A 20,426-nucleotide genomic window follows, 5' to 3' on the forward strand; every position below is an offset into this window, starting at 1 on the left:
AGCCATTGCAGAGATCGCAACAGAGTTGTAGACATCTATGCGCGGTTCCGTAATCAGCCGAGCGACACAAACCAAGATTCACGACCATATCTAGGTACTTCCACACAGCCGTCGCAACCATGCCAACAGGAAGCGCAGGCACACATGTCAGGCATCGAACGTCAACGTCGGCCACGCTGCGCTTACAGCGCCCATATTTCCGTAACATGCTGTCATGAAAGCATACATGTACGAGGCAGATTGATGGCCTCGTGGGGCTAGATGCCCAAGGCGCTTAAGACATCACCACAGCGATGACGCACCAGGTAGGAAAAGGACCTACACAGATGCTCACATACATAGTGCGTAACCGCAACCTAGCTTCCAGGCAATTCTACGAGCATTGGAAAGAAATACAGGCGCCGAAAGTAGGTCCTTAAACAGAGCAACATGGTATTGTACAATACCAGGAAGTACGTACTTGCTTCTTAATATCCCTTCATCCATTACCTCGACGCTGACACTTGTGCTTGCAGATCCACACCTCCGGCTCTATGCTCCGCATTCCCTCCACCACCTCGGCGCCGAACGCCACATCTGATTCCTCGCTACTCACCACATCTGTAGAGTTCGATGGCATTGCCACGTTCCTCGCACCAAGTCTAGAACGATTTACGCGTGTATTTACAGATTCATATCATGTTGAAATAGTCAGGCTGGATAAGCAGGTCCTCTTAGATAGAAAAAGGGCTGGGTGGCAGAGTTGTTGCGAGCGTCTCAGAGAAGATCGTCTGTATGGTACAAGAAGGTAAACTGGTGACTTTTACATAACTACATGAATGGGTAGCTGGGCATCATTGGACTGAGTCGCAGTAGAGGTGAGCAAGATACAAAAAGGCACGGACACTCTTCAAGTTCTCAATCTTGCGAGATATTGCTGAGCATATAAGAGCTCTCTCAAAAACGCCATATATCTAAATGCTGAAAACACCCTCGGACCTGCCACCCCATCATCATCGCATCTTAGTCATAAATATCATAAAGAATCTATGTCACACAACGCCAGAAACATCTAATCCAAGCTCTGGATCTGCACCTTGATGCAACCAGTCTTGGGATCCGCAGCGGTCTTGAACGCCTCAACCGCATCCTCCAACTTGAACCTATGAGTGACAAGCTTGCTCAGATCAATGACACCGCTCTTATATAACCGGATGGCCTTGGGCCATGTGTTGCAGTATCGGTACTGGAATTGCAGATCTACCTCCCGGGTGCTCAATCTCATGAAAGGAATCTTCATCTCGTTCTTGCCGACACCGATAACGAAGACCTTGCCGCCAAACTTTACAGTCTGAATACAAGCGTTGATGGAACTTTCAACACCAGTGCACTCCATGGCATGCGAGGGCTCAACACCATCTGTGAGTTTGAGGATGGCATCTTGGAAGTCGGTGGGTGAGTGGCTGAATTCCACTTTGTGGGTAAGAACGCCTGGAACTAGCGATTTGGCAAAGTCAAGACGGCCTTGATCAATGTCGGTTACAACAATGGGAGTCGCGCCTGCTGCTTGGCAGCAGAGAAGAGTTACGAGACCGATCGGACCAGCGCCACAAACGATGACTGGGTCACCAAGGCGGACGTTTGCACGGTCCATTCCTGCGAGGGCCACGGAGAGAGGCTCAAGCATGGCGCCGTCCTCGAAAGTCATGCTGTCGGGGAGCTTGTGGCACCACATTGCTGGATGCTTGAGGTAACGACGCAAAAGACCGGTGACGGGAGGAGTGGAGAGGAACTGTACGCGCTCGCAGCCGTTGTAGCGACCTGTAAGGCACGGCTCGCATTCACCACAGATGATGTTGGGTTCGATGGCTACACGGTCGCCAGGCTTGAGGTTTGTTACTGAGGGGTGGCAGGCCATAACTGTGCCGGCGGATTCGTGACCCAGGACGTGAGTGTCCTCGACTATCATAGGACCAATGCAACCCTGAGAATGTTGTTAGCACATGCCAATGCTCTATCCGCGCCCTGTTTCGAGGCAAAAAAAAAATCAGAACATACAGCATGCCAGAAGTGGATGTCACTACCGCAAATACCGGTGCTCTTGACATTGAGAAGAACCTCTCCTGGCTTCAGGTCTCCACCTCTTTGCACTTCCTCCAAACTCGGTTCCGCCTCCGCGACCCAAAGATCGTGCGCGGGGTTCGTGTAAACACCAATGTTCGCCTTGGTTGAGAACTTGACATCAGTGCCATTCGACTTGCTGACGCCGTTTATCGCTGCTGGCGCAGCCTCAGTGCTTGTGCCGTTCATCTTAGGTTTCTCTTCGATGTTGAGTGCGTTTTTGATCTCCGAGGCCCAGCTGTGGAAGAGGGGAAGAGATGCCATTGAACGAACGAAAGAGAACTATAAAGCAGGGAAGGAAGGAAGGAAGGTCCGATTGAAAACCAAAGGTAAACAAATGGGGGACGTCCAGGTCAATAGATCACCTGGCCTCAAACTTCTTTACCGCGGCCCTTCTTTTCTGCCTGCAGTTATCAATCTAGCTACCGCTGCTACCCAGACTTTACCCTTCCGCTCCTTCACAATTGGTGCGGGGCATTTGTGAATAATACCTCCATTCATTCAAACGTCACCCCCGAAAAGGACCAACCCCACACACCGCCTCCAGAAAACAACTTTCCACGAATGGGAGTGCGTGCAAGTCCGCAACCCAAGCGCAGTACCGGCTTCCGAGTCAGGCAGTTCCGTGCGAAAGCGTAGAAGGGGTCCAGCTGCAGGCTGCGCGTACTAACTGCAACTATACTGCATACGGTAGCGCAGCCTACACCGAACCCCGAGCCTAGGTCACGAAGACAGATTTCACGATGTTGGAGACGTGGTGTTGAGTGGATTAGGCTTGGAAATTGTCGGAGTCTCGGCTCGTGACCGACTACGAACGTGGAAGCTGGTCGGCATTTGACCGATTGAGAGGTCTAGATGCGTCCGTTGGACTGCAACGCAGCGGCGATGGAAGGACTAATATGTCACGTTTGCGCAAGCATATCGTCCGACATTCTTGTTCGCTTTTGCTGAGTCGTGTGTCGCTCGTGGAGAAATCGGACGCGCAACACAGCGTCGCGCAGACTTCGGAACGTTACCTACAGACCTCATCTTCGTTCATCTCAAGGCGTACCTTGTCCATCGATCAGCAAGACGCATAGAGCCACCACAGCCTATAGAGCTAACTGCGCCGTATGCACATCAGACGAGCCGTCCCTGTTCCCATCGACACGCGGTCGTGCTGGAAGGCTGCGCCGCAATTTGTGGCGATGTTAGGACGCGAATCGCGCTATCGATGGCTATATACAGAACAAAACCCATAATCTACATCAACGTGGACACTTTCGAAAAAGTAGTGGTAAAGCATCGACCTTGGACAGCGGAGGTCGCGCGCGCGTACATGAATCGGCTTGAGACAGGCGGCCTTACGCCTTTGCGATTCTTCGTCCTTCATCCTATCGACCCATTGTCGCACCGCTCTATTTTCTGACCTTTTGGGCCTGAGCATTCGTTATTTGCTCGCAAAGATGGACTTGGTACGTGGAGAATTGACGCAATAATTAAGCTGGCTTGATGAGCATGTGTGCATGCTTCGTGTTTCATCATGCGCTGGGTCGGAAGGACCAGATACCGAGGCGAGGCTGTAGGGAGGCGAGGCGAACAGAGGTGTGCATGAGTGCAAGAGGGTTGATTGAAAGATACCAGAGTGGACTGAGAATGGTTCGATGGTTCTCATTGGAATCTGCTGAGACATTCGTAGTAATATTCGTCTCCATATCGTCTCAACATGCATCACGATATCCATTAGGTGTTGTCAGCCCAACATACACATCGAGTTTCATATCAACATCAATTCGAGTACAATAGAGGATTCGAAAATAATTCTTTGTTTGAATCCGCATTTGTGGATAGAGACACATAAAAATGAGTGCATCCGTAGACGGCTACTCTGAAGGCTAATCGTAACATACAACCTCAATACGCCTATCCAATTCTTCGTATCAATACATGTCTTGGTTCGCTTAGAAATGCTCCTTCCAGAACTTGAAGTTGACCTCTTGGCATGCTGCCTGCTTGCATGCCTTCTTAATATCCCTAGCCGCAACGTTGGGACCGCAGAAATAAACACCAACCTCTGTGCGTAGAGTGCTTTCTAATCCGTTCATGTATGTGCGGTCCAGAATACCATCTCGCATACCGCAGAACAGGCGCTGGAAGTCTGGACGTCCAAAGTTGGTGCGGGATTTGAGTTCGGTGAGTGGGTCCTTGTCAGTGCCCACTGAGTTAAGCACGATATTTTGCGCAGTGTTAACATCCATCTTCTGTGTAAGATATGTGTGGATCCGCAGGAATTGGTCTCCATCTGCACCACCGAGAGATTGAGCCTCGAGCGATGAAAGCAAGGTCTGGAACCATTCGAATGACGACGTGTCTTTGCAGACCCAGATGAACTCGACGCGACGGAGACGCTTAGGAGGGTTCGGGCTGAGGCGGAGGTGGTAGATAGATTTGAGGATCGAGGCCCATGGTGTGACACCAATACCGGTACCAATAAGAACTGCGACTTCGTTCTCGAAGACGTCTTCTGCGGGAGCTCCGTAAGGCCCATCGATACGTAGAGCAGGCATCTTTTGGCCGTGCTGAAGAGCGATCTCGTACATGCCCATAGGGTCGAGCTCGTCGTAGAGCTTTGATTGCGATTGACCGGCACCAAGGGCATCGGCGAGAGCGCGGGTAAAGTCACCGACTTGACGTACGTGAACAGAAATATACGGGTCATTGGGGCAGGAAGTGATGGTGAATGGATGCCACTGGTGGTAACTGACATCAGGACAATTCAGGAAGAGCCACTGTCCTGGCTTGTACTTCATGCTGGGCTTCGTGAATTGGATCTCGACAGCATCTGAACATTGTTAGCTGCGTTCTTTTGGGTTTGCTGATTGTGGTGTTTTGCTTACCGTATGGGTGGCGCACAACTTTGACGATTTGTGTCTGGCGTCTGCAACGAATCTCTCGGTACAAACGGTCGAAGAAGTACAGGCCGCCACCAACGAGCTCCCATCGCCAACCCTCGTAACCAATGCAGTGAGTCCAGAAATTGTCGCTATCGAAGGGAGACCAAGCTGGGACAGTATCACGGACGAAACAGCTGGTTGCGTGGGTGTACATGCCGAGTAGGAACGGAATGAACAAGTGATGCGTGTACCAGAACGTCTCGAATGACTGCTGTCGGATCCTGTGGTGCGCTGTAGTATAGATCAGAAGCATACATAATAACATAATGTGCCCTGTGATACCACCAGCCTCGGCGTAGTGGATTTGTAGCGCGATCTGAGGGCGGACCTGCACACGTTCAACATTGAAGAAGCTATGCTTGTCAGTACATGTCGAAAGCCTCGATAAGGTCACTGTCGACTCACTTGACATAATGCGCCGCCACGTGGAGGATAGTGAAGAACAGCATAGCGTAGGCGACTTGTCGGTGGAACCATTGGGACTCGTCAAGTGGCAGCACGCGCACTTTCGGGCGGAGCCACCGGAGGATATTTCTGCACATAGGCATGACGATAACCATTGTGTCAACAGACAGAACAAGACCTGCACCCCGAGATACCCATACTGAGTACTGAAGGGCATTCAGTGGCGCCAAACGTGCATCACCCTGTTGTTTCCACCTGCATTAAGTCAGTAAATAGGATCAACAATACAGGCACAACCTTCCTACCATCCTATACCGAAAAGGGCCCAATGAAATCCCCAGAAGAAGAAATGAAAGGCTATCTTTTGTGGCGTAAAGAGCCTAGCGAACGATGTGCCTCCGCTTGCTCCCATGATGGAGTATCTTTTGCGGTAACCGGTTTATGTTTCGTCCAAAGTCTGCGTTGGGTGTGCCGTTCAACGGTTATTATGAAAAGGATTAAAGAGTATACGCGTGGTATAAGCGAACCTCAACCAGGAAATAAACGATCCAGTCGAAGTTCGACCCGGCCAGCCAGATACGAAGTGAAGAAAAGAATGTCGGTGTCCCGGGACGAGGGGAGTGATGTAGGGAGAGAGCGTGCGGATGTGGAGGACGATCCAAGGCTGCCGGGCACCAAGGGTATTATTATGTCAAGCCTTGGAACAAGCCGAGTCAATGTGCGCAGATCAGGTGGTAAAAGCCGTGGAAACCTGGATAGAGCGGCACGCTGTGCTGAAACCGACAGGCCCTGTTCGGTACGGAAGTGGCTCAAACCGATGCCCCACGAGTCTGCCGTATACGAGGTGCGTTAAGATGGATGACTGAAGAGATGACCAGGAAGAGCAGTGATGCAGAGGAATTCAGGTGGCGCCAAACCTGAATGAGCCTAAGGACTGGATTTGGGGTATTGAAGTTGGTGGAGGGGCTTGCGGCTATGCGCAAGCAGCTAGTGTGTGAAGAGCGTCTCAGACTTGAAGCGCCAGGCACAGAACCATGTTTTCCTTGCAAGGACGGTGGTATGTTCGGAGCCTCAAGATGGACGACTGATCTTGGACAATGCGCAGTTCAGTCTATGCCGGTATGCGGCGAAGCGAAGACCGTTTCGCTAATGGGTTTATTGGGGGTTGGTGTTGGTGAGGCTGCTGGTAAAAACGGAGACAACCCTGGAATGCTGCAACTTGTACGATCTGCAACTGTCAAACCTTAGACTTGGATGCGATCTGACAGATGAGCCTGAGCCGTCGTAGCAAGGTTTCGGACGGTGTTCTTTGAGGGGTACAGATGACAGATGAGCTCAAGAGTTCTGATGGGGTGTACAAGGCGTAGGCGGGGACGTGCTGAAACGATGTACGTTGGAAACCGTGTCCGAGAAGTAGAGAATTCAGGCCGGGTATCTCAATGAATCGCTGAAAGTGGAATTCGCTTCGTAAATATCGTTAGATTAGACTGCAGAGGCTGGTAATATGACTGTGGTAGGCAGTCGGCGGGGACAGTCGTTTGTAGGTACTTGTCTGGGTGGCGGATTTGCTCCTAAACTACCGCCCCTTGCGCAGAAGACGGCACCGAAGACGCGAGAAGAATCATGGTATGAGCCTGCCGTGGCTTTTGCGTTAGAGGCGCCGAGGCTTGAATTCATTGCTGTTGAAGGCACTCTGTGCTTGTGGTTGGTAGCACCAAATCTAACGGGCGAACATTGGCGTGGCGCGTGCAGCCAATGGACGGCTGTCTCGAAGCGCTCGAGTACCCCCACAAAGTTTGAGCCCGCTACTGCGCTGTGCTGGGCTGCAGGTGTACAAGATCTCGCCTCTATTTTGGGACCGACTCCATCGAACACGGCTGGACGAACGGCAACATGCGAATTGCCGGCCTCGTGGATGGCCGATTTTGAGTATCAATTCTCATTAGTCCCACCTTAGGGCCGTGATGTGAGAAGCGGTGTGCAGTGCGAAGAAAGCCGAGAAGAAGTGGTTCTGGGCGATGTGATGAGAGAGCAAATGGTTGCGATGCTGAGTGATGGTAAAGGGCCAGACTGCCTGATTTGTAGGCAAGTATGCTTCTATGATTCCAAGACTCGGTGATGGAATATCGTGGTTCTCCCTATTGGGAAACGGCGTAAACACGTCTGGTAGCAGCACCTTCCTTTTGCTCGACGATGGATCAAAGTACACGTGCAGAAAACAACATCAGGCCATTGTTCTACACACAATCGCACATGGACTCTGATCGACGCCTCGTTAACCACAAGTAATTCTCCGACAGGGCCCTGTGAAAAGCTTCACTGGCACGACGAACTGATACCGAACGAGTATCGTACCACTTTGTTTGTCTCAACGTCTGCCATGGCTGCCAAACCCCACCGTGACGGCATTGAAAGCCACGAGGTGCATCTGAAGTAAACTTTGTCGTATGATGTTGTTTGATGAGCGTGCCTGAGTAACCAGGAGGGTCCTTCGATACCATCTTCCATGCAGATGGCTGATCGTCATGCGCCAGGTTCGCGGTTCGATAACCTGAGGCACAGAACAGAAACCGGGACTCAGGCATCCGTCGGGACGGATTTTTCGAGTACTGCCGTGCCGCACATGGCGATAGCTGTGGAGAACAACCTACTCGATGAGCAGAATTCACGGCACACGTTTGCGCGGCGACACGGACATGGCAGACCGGTTTGCGCAGAGCGCGCTTTTCAAATCATCAACGACCTAATCACCACTACCGAGAGAATGGCGGTATGACCATCGAGTAATGTCCAAGCCGTAGAACAGTCATCAAGTCTTCAACAATGGCAGCTTGCTTTCGCCATTAGCCACGTGAATGCAAAGATTCACACGCCTAGCTCCGCCCACGCTACACTACCTGTGCCAAGCGGGTGAGCATCAGCCGTTCATAGGATAGACTAAAATGGCGGCGCGATCCAGGATGCTGGCACCGTGGCTGCAGAGAGGCTGGCGTCGCATGCAGCATCACAGCAGCCAGCCAATCAAGTGTTGCACACGCACAATCATTGGCGAAGCGGGTCAAGCGGCTGCGAGGGCACCATCTTCGACCCCAGCGCTCGCCGAGCGAGAGCTACAAGGGTTGAGATGCAAGCCCTGGCGCATAAACTGTCTCTACAATTGCGGTCGACATCCGCTGTCGCTCCCGACGTACTGACACACCTCACGTCGCGAAGCTCAACGGCAACACCACGCTGCCTGAACACCTAACACGCCTGATACTCGCCTACGCCTCAGCCATCCATAATACCTGTCCACTATCAACTCCACTCGTACTGCCCGTGCCTGACCACAAAGAAGCCTTGCCGTTTTCGCACTGCCTGGGAACCGCCGCTGCGAACAAGGCATTACTATAACAAAACCCGCCCTGCCACACCCAACCAAAGTCGATGCTCATCTGTCGTTGAGGCTACTGGTAGTCGAAGGGACATTTTCCGTTTACTTTCTTTCTTCACGTTTTTCTATTTTATTTTCCCTTTCCTATACGACCGCGGGCTCGGTTTATTGCTCGTATCCTTTCTTTTTAATCTTCGACAATGGGCAAGTTAATCAAGAACCACTGGGCGCGCCTAGTCATCCTCACGGCTGCTGCGTGTAAGTCATAATCTTAGCATCGGACCCCACTCTCAGCAACAGTACTAATTCTACAACTAGATCAAATAGGAGCTGCACTTGAATGCTTCTTCTGGCCCAAGATCTTCTGGGATTTCCTCACCAAGAACCTCGATGGCGCTGTCAAACCTGTGCCCGTACTACAAATCATCAACATCATCCTCGGCTTCATCGGTCTCGCTTGGGAATGGCCATTACCGCTGCTCGCAGGCACCGGACTACATCGTTCAATCGAAGCCCGCCTGATTATCTACCCACTGAGTGCACTATGTGCCCTTCTGATTTACCAAGGCACCAACTCGGGACTCTACTACATCATCGGCATGGGAGCGTACTTCTGGGCATTTAGCGAGGGCGAGGTATGAACATTTGCCTTTCAGCTGTTCAACGAATTCTCCGGCTAACATCAATACAGGTTGTTTGTCCCGAGCCATGGACTCTACCCAAGCGCGGCTCCACAGCACGCAAGATGACCGCGTAGTTCGGCCACTGTAGCAACAAAGAACCCCTTCGCTTCACACAAACTATACCCTCAAACGCATTTCTCGCATTACCATGTACCATGTCCACGTAGACGACGTACGCCCCATCTCTCTGGCAGACCCTGATTTAGCGATTGTATTTTTTCCCGAACCGCTTACGAGCGGAAGGCGCTCATTCCTAGCGTCAAAGAAGAGCAACATCACCACCTTACGATATCAACCAACCATATCAAACGAACGAAACCCAAATCAAATGAACAAATTAAGAATAACCCAAAGAGAAATTTATGACAACTATGCTTGAAATCTGTTCATCTAACATCCCATACATTCATTCTCTAGGGTCGAAGTTCTACGCGCCATGCTACTAAGAGACCTGAGGCAACCCCTCGTTTGATCCCCATCTCCATCCCCACTTTTTTGCTACTTCGCTCAGCCGTCTTTATGCCTTGGCCTAACGGCCCTCTAACAGCTTGCGCCTCAGGGCCTGGGTTCCTACTAGCCCTCTTTTTGTCTTACCCCGGGAACAGCGAAGCCATAATTTCAATAGCTAGAACAAGCGACATCGCTATCACACTACATGCACTTTTCGTGAGGCTTAAAGTGGATTTGATGATGACATGACCTCAGATTCGTCTAGCGGTCCTACGATATTTCCTTCACAACCTCCCTGCTCTGTACCCCAGCACCAATGCACACCACCGGGTATGATACCCATTGACAAAAGCCTTCATAGAGAAGTCTCTGAACCACTACGACTAAAACATCCAAAAAGAGAAGAGATTTACTGCTCAGCAGGGCCTTCGATCAATATCTTGATGCCCTTGCCACCCTTGACATCTGCAAACGCCTTCTCCGCCTCATCGAACTTGACCTTACCGGTGATGAGTTCCTTGACTGAGATACGTCCGCTAGCCACGAGGTCAATAGCGGTTTGATAGTCGCCTGAGCCGTAACGGAAGGAGCCCTTGACATTGAGTTCCTTGGTGCACATGGCCATGATGGGGAAGTTGATGTCGGGTTTGCCCATGCCACCCTGTTAGTTTTTGATTAGTATCGTTTTATTGAAGATGGACGAGCAGACAGAAACGTACCTGAACATATGTTCCGCCCATGCGTAGCGCGTGGATGGCGGTTTGAATACAGGGCTCAGCACCCGACGCATCGATAATGACATCTGCGCCCGAACCCAAATCACATTCCTTGATCAGATTCTCGGCGTTTTCTTGTGCGCTCACTCTTTGGCTCTTGAAGCTTGCGTTTGCGGCGTACTTGAGTGCAAAGTTGAGGCGTTCGTCGTTGATGTCTACAGTCACAATCTTCTTTGCGCCGTATGCCTTTGCGACAGCGCAGCACAGCAAACCGACGGGACCTGCACCGAATACTACGACCGAGTCTCCGGGCTTGATAGCAGCTTGCCTTGTGATGTGTACAGCGACAGCGGTAGGCTCGATAAGCGCACCCTCCTCCATGCTCATGTTCTCGGGAAGTTTGTAGCAGAAGTCCTCTGGCAGTGTGTAATACCGCGCGAGTGTGCCATCGTATGGGGGTGTGGCAGCAAAGGCCATGTCAGGGCAAAGATTGTATTTTCCATCTTTGCATCGTACGCAACGGCGGCAAGGCACACCGGGCTCCATAGCAACCTCGTCACCAACTTTCAGGCTCTTGACCTTGTCGCCAACTTTGTGTACGACACCAGCTGATTCGTGGCCGAGAACCATGGGCTTCTCAACTACAAAGTGACCGATGCGCCCTTCAACCCAGTAGTGCACATCCGAACCGCAGATACCGGTCCATCGTGGTCTGATGATGACATCGTATGGAGAGGGGAGTTCGGGAATTGGTCGGTCTTCGTAGGTGAGCTTGTCCTTGGCTTGGAGGATGAAAGAAGGGTTCTGAAGATTTGTTAGTTACTGGTGTATATAATCGACGCGTCAAGACCATTTGTTGTGGTGTTTTCAAGGTAAAGCATGTATGGAGGGGTTGATGGTGGGGCATCATGGCTTTACCTTCTGGGTCGCCGTTTGTGTCGCCATCATGAGGTATTGAAAAGATTATAGATTTATTCGCAACAATGTTCCGGGCAACTGTATATGAAGAAAGAAGTGAAAGTCAATTCTCAAAACCCGCGCGCAAGTGAGATGCTAATGACGAAGGAAATGGTGGATCCTGGTAGCTCGCGGCAAGCTATCCCGCCCTGGTTAGGAGTGCCCCTCCACCGAAAGGCGGGAGTCTGGAAGCAGTGAAATTATCCGTCAAAATTATCCGGCGCTTGCATCACTGTTCTTGGAAAGTTCGTGTGGATATCTCGGCATTGCTCCGAGGTCGCTATTGAGCGCCGTGGTTATGCGAATGACCAAACCAAATCGCGGGTCATGCGGTTCGTGGGGGCACCTTGCCATTTTGCCTTAGCTTAACCTCGCCGGTTCTTCTAGGAGGGTAATGTGCGGCAATGTTGATAGCATCTCTCAGCTGGCCCTTGAAATTTGCCTTTTCCAACATGACCACCAGCAAGTCACGAGCGCTTCATCATCTGGATCTTCGCTTGTCTCTGACGGTCCCCAGTCATCCCGTCCCCTCTCCTCTCCCTCTTCCAATATCTCTAAGCCGAGCTCAAGCATCTGGCGACGGAAGTCCTTGATCTCAGGCAAGTAACAGTCTCTGTATGGAAACTCGATGATTACTCTAGCGTCGTTGTCCGGAGAAAGCCAAGCGGCAATGGTATCAACTAACATGCGTGGGTGATCTGGAGAGTATAGTGAATCTGCGGCCAAGATTAAGGGAAATTTTGCAGGAATGGCTAGATTGTCGCCAGTACCGTTGACGTTTGGCAAAGGTTCACAGTGAGTGGGATGTGTCCAGTCAAGCACAGCTGTGCGGACTGCTCCACCATTGAGACTGACAATTTCTCGATTCTGCTGCGCATTGTAGGCCAGGTTCGGGCAAATGCTGGGCAGGTCTGTCAGAACAACGTCTGCGCCAAGGCCGGCCATTGCTAATCCTACTAAACCGGTACCAGACCCAAGCTCCAGGACCTGTAGCCTCTCATGTGTATCTGGCAGCACGAGGTTGAAGCTCTTGAGGCGCTTAGCAAGCATGTATGAAGCAGCCCATGTCTTCAGGCCTAGATCGTCGCCTGTCATAGCAGGCTCGTGAATCTTGAGCTCGAAGGATTCAGAGGCGGTAGGGATTTGGAATGTGCGAGACATGGTGCTCATGGCAGATCGACCGGAGCGCTCGCTCAGTCGGGCGCTGGCCTGATCCCAGATGCGCTCCTTGACCTCATCGTCTTGAATCCATTGTAAACCGCTACCGATGATGGTAGTGAGGTATCGTGTGACGCCCTCTGGGTTGACCTGGACAACAGGCTCACCAGAATCCACTCGATTACCGGCTTCATCACTCGTGCTTGTGTATTCCCATGACCGCGGACCGGTGGTGAGGAGCGCGAGCGTGTCGAGGAGGGCCTCTGCGGAGGGCTTGGTGTAAAGCTGGGGTAGGTCGAGGACTGCATGCGGATTTAGCACCAAGACAGGTTGATGCAAGGCGCAGGTGTATACCGTCTAGCATGGCCATGTTGGACCGACTATGGCGAAGGCGCGGGAAAATTGTTGGTAGGCGGGGCGGCGGTACTCACCAAGGTCCAACGTGGGCCCGAGCTAGCCATGGCGGGGCTAAAGTCAAGGCACCACGAGCAGCGCATACACGAGAATACAAAGAGACATGTTGCCAATCCTCTAAGCCTTCTTCAGGGTTGTCTTGAAGCCATAGTAGGCCGAGTCCATGTCAAATTGGAACTCGCGCGCCTGCTCGTCGCTCAACTTCTCGGCCGCCCGCATCTGGTTCAGGGTAATCAACCACTGCACAATCTTGCCTTTGCTCTCGAAATCGACGTCCGTGACCTTGTTGACAGCTTGTATGATCTCGACAAGCAGAGGATGCAATGTGTCCTTCTCTACCAGCCCAATCTTGATGGCATCGAGCAGAGTGATGAAAGTCTCGGTCGCGTTGACGACGAGCGTCGCATCAGCAAAGTCGCCTCCCTGAGTTGGTCTCGATGGACCTTGTTCGATAGTCGCGGGTATGCCAACGCGTAGTCGCTCGATGGCTCGGGGACATTCCATCTGCAGCCGTATCAGCATAGTGCAGAGGGAAGCAGCTCAACGTGCCATTACGTACCTGCCACTCTTTCGCAAACTGGTCCAGAGTGCCAAATGCTTGCGCGACCGTCTCATTGGCAAGATTGGACTTGTACTGCTTCATCAACCGGTTGCATGTCTCGGTGTAGTCGGCTTCGGCGATGGAGTCCTTCAGGTAGGCCTTCTCTATGGCATCGAGCGTGATGATGATGCTGTAGATCTCGGCCAGCGAGTCGTTCAAGTCGCGCTCTGCATTGGTTGCAGACAGTTTGACTTCCTAGAGCCACGGTGAGCATGCGCATCGGGCGTGGGCTGGGCGCGTCATACCTCATCAAGGTTGATGGTCGCGGAGAGGTTGGAGCGCGGGATGTAAGGCGTCGGCGCGTAGGCCAGCTGCCTGCCGCCGTAAGACATTCTGGATGGCTGGAACAAGGCAGTCTGTGGACGAGGGCAGCAAGCTCCAGTTGCGTGTCCGTTGATGCGTCGGCGGCGCCAGCTCAATCAAGCATGCATCCATCCACCGCGTGGGGAAGGCGCTAGTGATTGCAGGGTCCTTAGCGCTGGAACTTTTTCGAGGCCCAAGTTTTTCAACCACCAGCTGCACGCTCCGTCAACACCACTCGCCCGACTACCACGAGACGCCAGAGCCCGCCGAGATGCCCGTGTCCAAGGCGACCAAGAAGTTCCAAAAGGACAAGCTCGGCGACGTCATCAAGCGCCGCAAGGATGTCGCCAAAGTCAAGCAGAGGAAGCAGATGGACGCCAAGAAGAGGGAGCGCAAGGCCAGAGACAACGAAAAGGCCGCCGACCTAGAAGAAGAAGCTGCAAAGAAGCCAAAGACGAATGGCGCCAAAGACGACAAGCTGGGCGAGATGTCCATGGACCAATTCTTCCAGGGCGGCTTCCAGATTCCCGAGATGAAGAAGAAGTCGACCAAGCCAAAGACGGGCAAGCGCAAACGCACACCAGTCGACGAGGATGCCGACCAAGCCTCAGACGAAGACATGCAAGATGCGCCCAGCGGCGCTGACGAGTCTGGCTCCGACAGCGACTCAGGTGACGATGTCGACACACACAAGGAGCAGCTTGCTGGTTTGGCAGAGAAGGACCCCGAGTTCTACAAGTACCTCAAGGAGAACGACGCGGAACTCTTGGACTTTGCCGAAGACGCCGACCTTGCAGAGATTGACGCTCTGTCCGCTAGTGAAGACGAGGCCACTCCGAGAAAGAAGCAGAAAGCCGCTGTTGAAGACGACGACGACGACGACGAAGATTCGGGCAATGAGCTCAACCTGAAGACGGTCCAAAAATGGAAAGCCTCCATGGAATCAAAACATTCCCTGCGCGCCATGAAAGAGGTGGTTCTGGCCTTCCGCGCTGCATCACACATGAACGACTCGGAGAGCTCCAAAACATACAAGTACTCCATAACTGACCCAGATGGTATGCAGCTCACTTTCTATATATGACACGAGGCTGACAGCACACAGTCTACCACCAAGTGCAGGTAACAACTCTCCACTTAGTACCCAAGGTACTCCAACATCACTTGCCTGTCAAGGAGAGCGCTGGTGGCAGGATGTAAGTAACCCACAGCAATTCTTCCGTATGGCCACTAACAACCACAGTCGCGTTCCTACCGACTCAAAGAAGTTCCGCACCCTCACGCCTCTCCTCAAGTCGCATACCGTCTCGATACATCACCTCCTTGAGAACCTGTCCGATTCCAAGACCCTACAGATGACACTAGACTCGCTCTCCAACATGCTCCCATACATTCTATCCTTCAAGAAGGTTGTACGTGAGGTTATTCGGTCTGTCGCGTCGGTCTGGTCCGACAGCGCCAACAATGACGGAACAAGAGTGTCGGCTTTCTTGGTACTGCGAAGACTCGTCGTCATCGCAGACCCAAGTATTCGCGAGGCTGTCTTGAAGCAGGTTTACCAAGGCCTTGTCAAGAGTGCAAGGAATACCACAATCCACAACATCCAGGGTATCAACCTGATGAAGAACACCGCGGCTGAGCTTTGGGGCATCGATCCTACCGTCGGCTACACCACCGGCTTTGGCTTCATCCGCCAACTCGCGATACATCTGCGCACAAGCATCACCAACAAGACAAAGGACTCGTACAAGACCGTATACAACTGGCAGTACATTCACTCGCTAGACTTCTGGTCACGAGTCATCTCAATGCATTGCGAGTCGCTCAGGGAAGCAGAGGCTGGAAAGCCATCACCTTTACGACCCCTCATATATCCCGTTGTTCAGGTCACGCTAGGTGCCATGCGCCTTATTCCGACGTCGCAGTACTTCCCTCTCCGTTTCCAGCTCATCCGATCGCTCCTTCGTATCGCCCAAGCGACATCGACCTACATACCCTTGGCGCCTGCCCTTGTCGAAGTCCTCAACTCCGCAGAGATGAAGAAGCCCCCAAAGCCCAGCACGCTGAAAGCTCTCGACTTCAGCATCAGTATCCGCGCATCAAAAGCCTTCCTCCGAACACGCATTTACCAAGACGGCATCGGTGAGCAGGTCGCCGAGCTTCTGGCCGAATTCTTCATCCTCTGGACCAAGAACATTGCTTTCCCTGAACTCGCACTTCCCGTCATTGTTATGCTCAAGCGATGGGTGAAGGCGATCACCAAGAAGAGCAGCGGAAACAAGAACACCAAGGTATCCTCGCTTATCGCACTCCTTGTCCAGAAGCTAGAAGCAAACTCTCGATGGGTTGAAGAGAAGCGCAACAAGGTCGAGTTTGCGCCCAACAACCGCGCAGGTGTGGAAAGCTTTTTGAAGGATGTAGAATGGGACAAGAGCCCACTAGGTGCATTTGTGGCAGGACAAAGGAAGAGCAGAGAGCAGAAGCAAAAGTTGCTCGAGGAAGCAAGGAAAACGGAGGACAGGAAGAGGAAGGAATCTGAAAAGCACGAGAAGAGTAACGGTGAGGTATTTGCCGCGGAAGATGATGATGAAGATGAGGAGGAGGAGGTTGATCTCGATGGCCTAAGCGACGAAGACCTCGAGATGGATGATGACGACGAAGAGGAGAGTGACGACGAGTAGATGGTTTTGTTTATTTAATCGAATACTGTATCGGATGTTTGGTGTTGGGTATCGCAAATTTGTCGGTATAGATACACCATATGCGATAGCATCACTGCAATAGAGCGCAGAGGTTTTCCCAAACAACTCTTCCGTTTTTGGTCATTATGTGACTAACGCGACGGCAAGCAACGTGATCCAGATGATATCAGTAAAAGGATCCATCTTAGCAGATTCCTTACGAGGTGGCTGAAGTTCCTATCTATAGACGCCCAAGAAGAAACTTGTTTTCTTTTAATGAGGTGTACCTAGAAATATATCACGAACAGTCTATTCTAGAAGTATACGTTTTTTCTTGTTGAGGCGGTAATGAAGATGTTTGTATATACTATTAGGGTTCCAATTCTGATAAGAGAGCACAATTGAGAATGAATGAGCTACTTCATAGATTAGCAACAAAACATGTGTGCTGTCGACTAGAATATCCTCTCGCTTTTAGAAAGTGGATAATTGGTATTTTGAGTAGGAAACGGCACAACCAACAAAAGAAGGAGACAAAAGAGACACCACACCCACCAAACCTACAACCTTGCCGGTCCAATCCAGACCAAATGTGACAGTAGGGAGACGGTGAATACCACTCGAGACAAGTCAAATTACGCCCTCACCGTGACCGATTTACCTTCTCATAAGCAAACATGTTATCCATCTACTCTGATAGTCCTATCACACTATCACACCCTATCCTTCAGTCTCTCATACTCCTTGACCTCGTAGAAACTCGGTCGCTTTGCCTTCCCTTCGAACCGGATTGGATCCTGACCTTCACACCTCTCTAGCCGAAACTTATACATCGCCGTTTCCTGATCAGTCTTTGTATAACTCGTCACCCGATACAGACCATCATACCTCAAGCCTAGCTCGGGCCGGTACTTGTTCTTCTTGTTGAGCTGCGCAGAGCGAACAACTCTGATCTGGTTACCCAGATCAGCGGATTTGAGGAGATGGATAGTGTTCTCTGTAGGCGTGGAATTCTTGCCTGGTGTGCCGGAGTAATCGATGACGTCGCCGTTGTCGACGTCCTGATATCCATTGCCGCCTGAGAGGACAATGGAGTAGGCACCGCGCTCCTTTTCACCGTAGATACCGCCTTGGGCTGAGCCATGAGCCCCATCACGGACAGTACAGAGCTGAGTTGGCCACCACTGCCCTTGGACGAGGTCGCCATTCCCGTAGTGTTTCGCATCGATGGAGAATCGTTTACGGTAGGTTTCGTCGAGGCGGTCACTCGTGCGGTTTCCAGTTTTGTTAGATACGATACCGCGGAGAATATCTTGGTTCAGGTCGTTCTTCCACCAGCGGTTGTACAATTGATATGCATCTGCTTTCAAATCCCATGGAAAATCTGTTCCCGCTCTGAAGATGCGAGGAAGTCCGTATTCAGGGCTCAGCATGTTAGCCTTCCTGACGAGGAAGCGATTGACCTCAAGTCGTATTTCAGCCTTGTGTACATGGTCGCGAAGAGCATCATATAGCTTGTCAAGCTGAATAGCGGAATTCGTGTCTTCGCATTGTCTTATACAAGTTTTGAGGGCTTCTAGTGAAGTGAGCTCTGGGGGTCGCTTCTTGCTCATCGCCTCCATCATATGACCCTTCATGGAGATAGATGTATACCATTCTGGCAGCGGTGCTCGTACGGCATATCTGTCTGTATTGCTTTCCGAAACAGGTAAGGCGTTTGATGGTATGGTGTTCGTGGTATCTGGCTTGTTTGCTGCTACTATAGCCGTTGTTGCTTGTGCAGCCGTCCGGTCCGGTGATGTGCCTGTAGTCGACGCTTCGGCAAAAACTGTGCTGGCTGGCTTCTCTTTGAGAGTATCCTTTGGTCTTCTCAGTTCCTCAACCTTATCCGCTCGCTCCTCCACGTTTTGCATGGATTTTTTGTACGCATCGTCTTTCTTCTGCTGTGCGTCTCGACATTTCGCTTGCTTCTCTGCATCTGCCTTCGCCTTTTTAGAGATGTCTTCTTGCGATGACTGCGTCTTCTGAACCCTTGGCTTTTTAGCGCGAGGATCCTCTGGTATATGGGCTTGGGTTGAGGCTTTACGCTTGATGCCATTCTGTGCTGGTATGATGGCTTTTGGCTGCACCACGAAATCATCTGACGTAGATGGTTGTTGCTCCACATTCTTGAATGGATTCAAGTCATACTTCGCTCGGAGTTCGTTCATCTTCTTGCCTAGCAAGCGCATGCTGTTCTGATGCTCTTCGCTGTTCGCTTCAGCATGTGCTCTCGTCTTTTGTATGATCCTCGACCACGCGTCTGGCCCTACAACGGACGCCTTTTCAGCATTTTGAGCTTTCTCCAACAGCCATGCTGGTGGTTCTGCTATATTCTGACTTTCTGGGGGTGGCATGTTGAGTGTGGTTGGTGTCTTTTGAGTTGTAGTGGTCCTGTTTGTTTACAATGTTAGGCGCCGAAGTGCGTTTGTTACGTAGTCCGCTTGCGCTGGTAATAGGCTGCTAATGGCGAAGTGCGGGGTAGATGAGAAGAGCAACGATTGTAAATATCTGAAGCCCCTCATAGGTGATACAGAATGTAATAGACCTTGGTCGTGGTTGTCTTACAACTGCATAAGGGCAGGTAATGTTAGGGATTTTGCTAGACCTAACTTGAACCTAGGATTTATGGTAGGAAACGTTGAAACAGTTGCTGTTGTCAACAATTCAGATTGTGTTTAAGAGTTCGGGATGACTGTTGACTAGATTGAAGCCGAAGCGATAATGAAGTTTGTGGGACATTTGTTGAGCGCAATCGTTCCCCAGGTCGCGATGACAAGTGTCGCGCTAGCCTTGTATCCCTGAATTGTGATTGGCTTACATGTTCAGGACGTGTTTTACGCTAAAATCACTGATTGGGCAGTCCGCAAGGATGGAGCTGCACCTTTAGGTCTGCTAAAGGCACACGATTTGCAGAGCAACGTTGTTCAGTTTTGTGCTTTAGTGAATTATAGGAGTGTAAGAGCTTTATATGTGTTTCGCTGGAGTTTACCCGGTCACCGAGGTACCGTGGTAGTCGTCGTGGTACCGTGGTCAAATTGGGCGCACTATATACATGTTGGAATCATCATATTGCGTGTAAAATGATCTCAAAAACCGATACGTATGATGGATCGTCAGTGCAGGCAGTATTATCGTAGTCCGCGCAGGAAAAGAGCCGAACTGGGACAGAACCAAAGCAAGACATGGAAGCCTAGGAGGGCAGCCATGTAACACATGATAGCAATGCTCATATCCTACTAACATGCAGACGGAAGGAAGGCTTTCAATCCCAATAAGTGTAGCCTTACCAGTTGAACTGTACAGCGCCTGGGCAAGCTCACATACAACTGCCTGGGGAATGCCTAGGTAATATCGACCAGACGATACACTTCGAAGACGTTACAGGTGATGCTTTCTGATAAGATATCTAGAGTGTGTCTAAGATACGAAGAGGGCAGCGGCATATTAAACGGACTGGTGTACTCAGCATATCGATATATTCCAAAAAAAAAAAAAAAAAAAAACCACGATATGCTATAATTTGTGTAAAAACTGAACTGGGAGCAGTCGACCACATTTTGAGCTGTTTGAACTAAACAACATCGCTTACCATTTCATCTCTATATGCTTG

General features: G+C 51.1%; 7 protein-coding genes across 7 annotated transcripts; 2 read left to right on the forward strand and 5 right to left on the reverse strand.

Annotated features, from left to right (window-relative positions):
* Positions 1-1,051: 1,051 nt before the first annotated feature.
* Positions 1,052-2,364, reverse strand: J4E82_008889 (uncharacterized protein; the record flags this gene model as incomplete). The annotated part of the gene is made up of 2 exons (XM_051735119.1): positions 1,052-1,963; positions 2,038-2,364. The coding sequence occupies 2 exons, from the start codon at positions 2,362-2,364 to the stop codon at positions 1,052-1,054; spliced, it is 1,239 nt and encodes a 412-aa protein (XP_051585133.1).
* Positions 2,365-4,040: 1,676 nt separating this feature from the next.
* On the reverse strand, positions 4,041-5,850 carry J4E82_008890 (uncharacterized protein; the record flags this gene model as incomplete). Its single annotated transcript, XM_051735120.1, has 4 exons — positions 4,041-4,921; positions 4,977-5,386; positions 5,439-5,693; positions 5,744-5,850. 4 exons carry the CDS (start codon positions 5,848-5,850, stop codon positions 4,041-4,043), a joined length of 1,653 nt encoding a protein of 550 aa, XP_051585134.1.
* Positions 5,851-9,011: 3,161 nt separating this feature from the next.
* On the forward strand, positions 9,012-9,568 carry J4E82_008891 (uncharacterized protein; the record flags this gene model as incomplete). The annotated part of the gene is made up of 3 exons (XM_051735121.1): positions 9,012-9,069; positions 9,130-9,446; positions 9,503-9,568. 3 exons carry the CDS (start codon positions 9,012-9,014, stop codon positions 9,566-9,568), a joined length of 441 nt encoding a protein of 146 aa, XP_051585135.1.
* Positions 9,569-10,353: 785 nt separating this feature from the next.
* J4E82_008892 (uncharacterized protein) lies at positions 10,354-13,145 on the reverse strand (the record flags this gene model as incomplete). The annotated part of the gene is made up of 4 exons (XM_051735122.1): positions 10,354-10,605; positions 10,664-11,464; positions 12,089-13,077; positions 13,130-13,145. The coding sequence occupies 4 exons, from the start codon at positions 13,143-13,145 to the stop codon at positions 10,354-10,356; spliced, it is 2,058 nt and encodes a 685-aa protein (XP_051585136.1).
* A 161-nt stretch (positions 13,146-13,306) lies between these two features.
* Positions 13,307-14,122, reverse strand: J4E82_008893 (uncharacterized protein; the record flags this gene model as incomplete). Its single annotated transcript, XM_051735123.1, has 3 exons — positions 13,307-13,693; positions 13,749-13,985; positions 14,036-14,122. The coding sequence occupies 3 exons, from the start codon at positions 14,120-14,122 to the stop codon at positions 13,307-13,309; spliced, it is 711 nt and encodes a 236-aa protein (XP_051585137.1).
* A 242-nt stretch (positions 14,123-14,364) lies between these two features.
* On the forward strand, positions 14,365-16,774 carry J4E82_008894 (uncharacterized protein; the record flags this gene model as incomplete). Its single annotated transcript, XM_051735124.1, has 3 exons — positions 14,365-15,151; positions 15,235-15,289; positions 15,337-16,774. 3 exons carry the CDS (start codon positions 14,365-14,367, stop codon positions 16,772-16,774), a joined length of 2,280 nt encoding a protein of 759 aa, XP_051585138.1.
* Positions 16,775-17,487: 713 nt separating this feature from the next.
* Positions 17,488-19,170, reverse strand: J4E82_008895 (uncharacterized protein; the record flags this gene model as incomplete). Its single annotated transcript, XM_051735125.1, has 1 exon — positions 17,488-19,170. The coding sequence occupies one exon, from the start codon at positions 19,168-19,170 to the stop codon at positions 17,488-17,490; it is 1,683 nt and encodes a 560-aa protein (XP_051585139.1).
* Between the last annotated feature and the right edge of the window lie 1,256 nt (positions 19,171-20,426).

The sequence above is a fragment of the Alternaria postmessia genome, assembly GCF_024291825.1.
Source record: "Alternaria postmessia strain BMP 2775 chromosome Unknown scaffold_77, whole genome shotgun sequence".
In the NCBI taxonomy this organism is placed as follows: domain Eukaryota; kingdom Fungi; phylum Ascomycota; class Dothideomycetes; order Pleosporales; family Pleosporaceae; genus Alternaria; species Alternaria postmessia.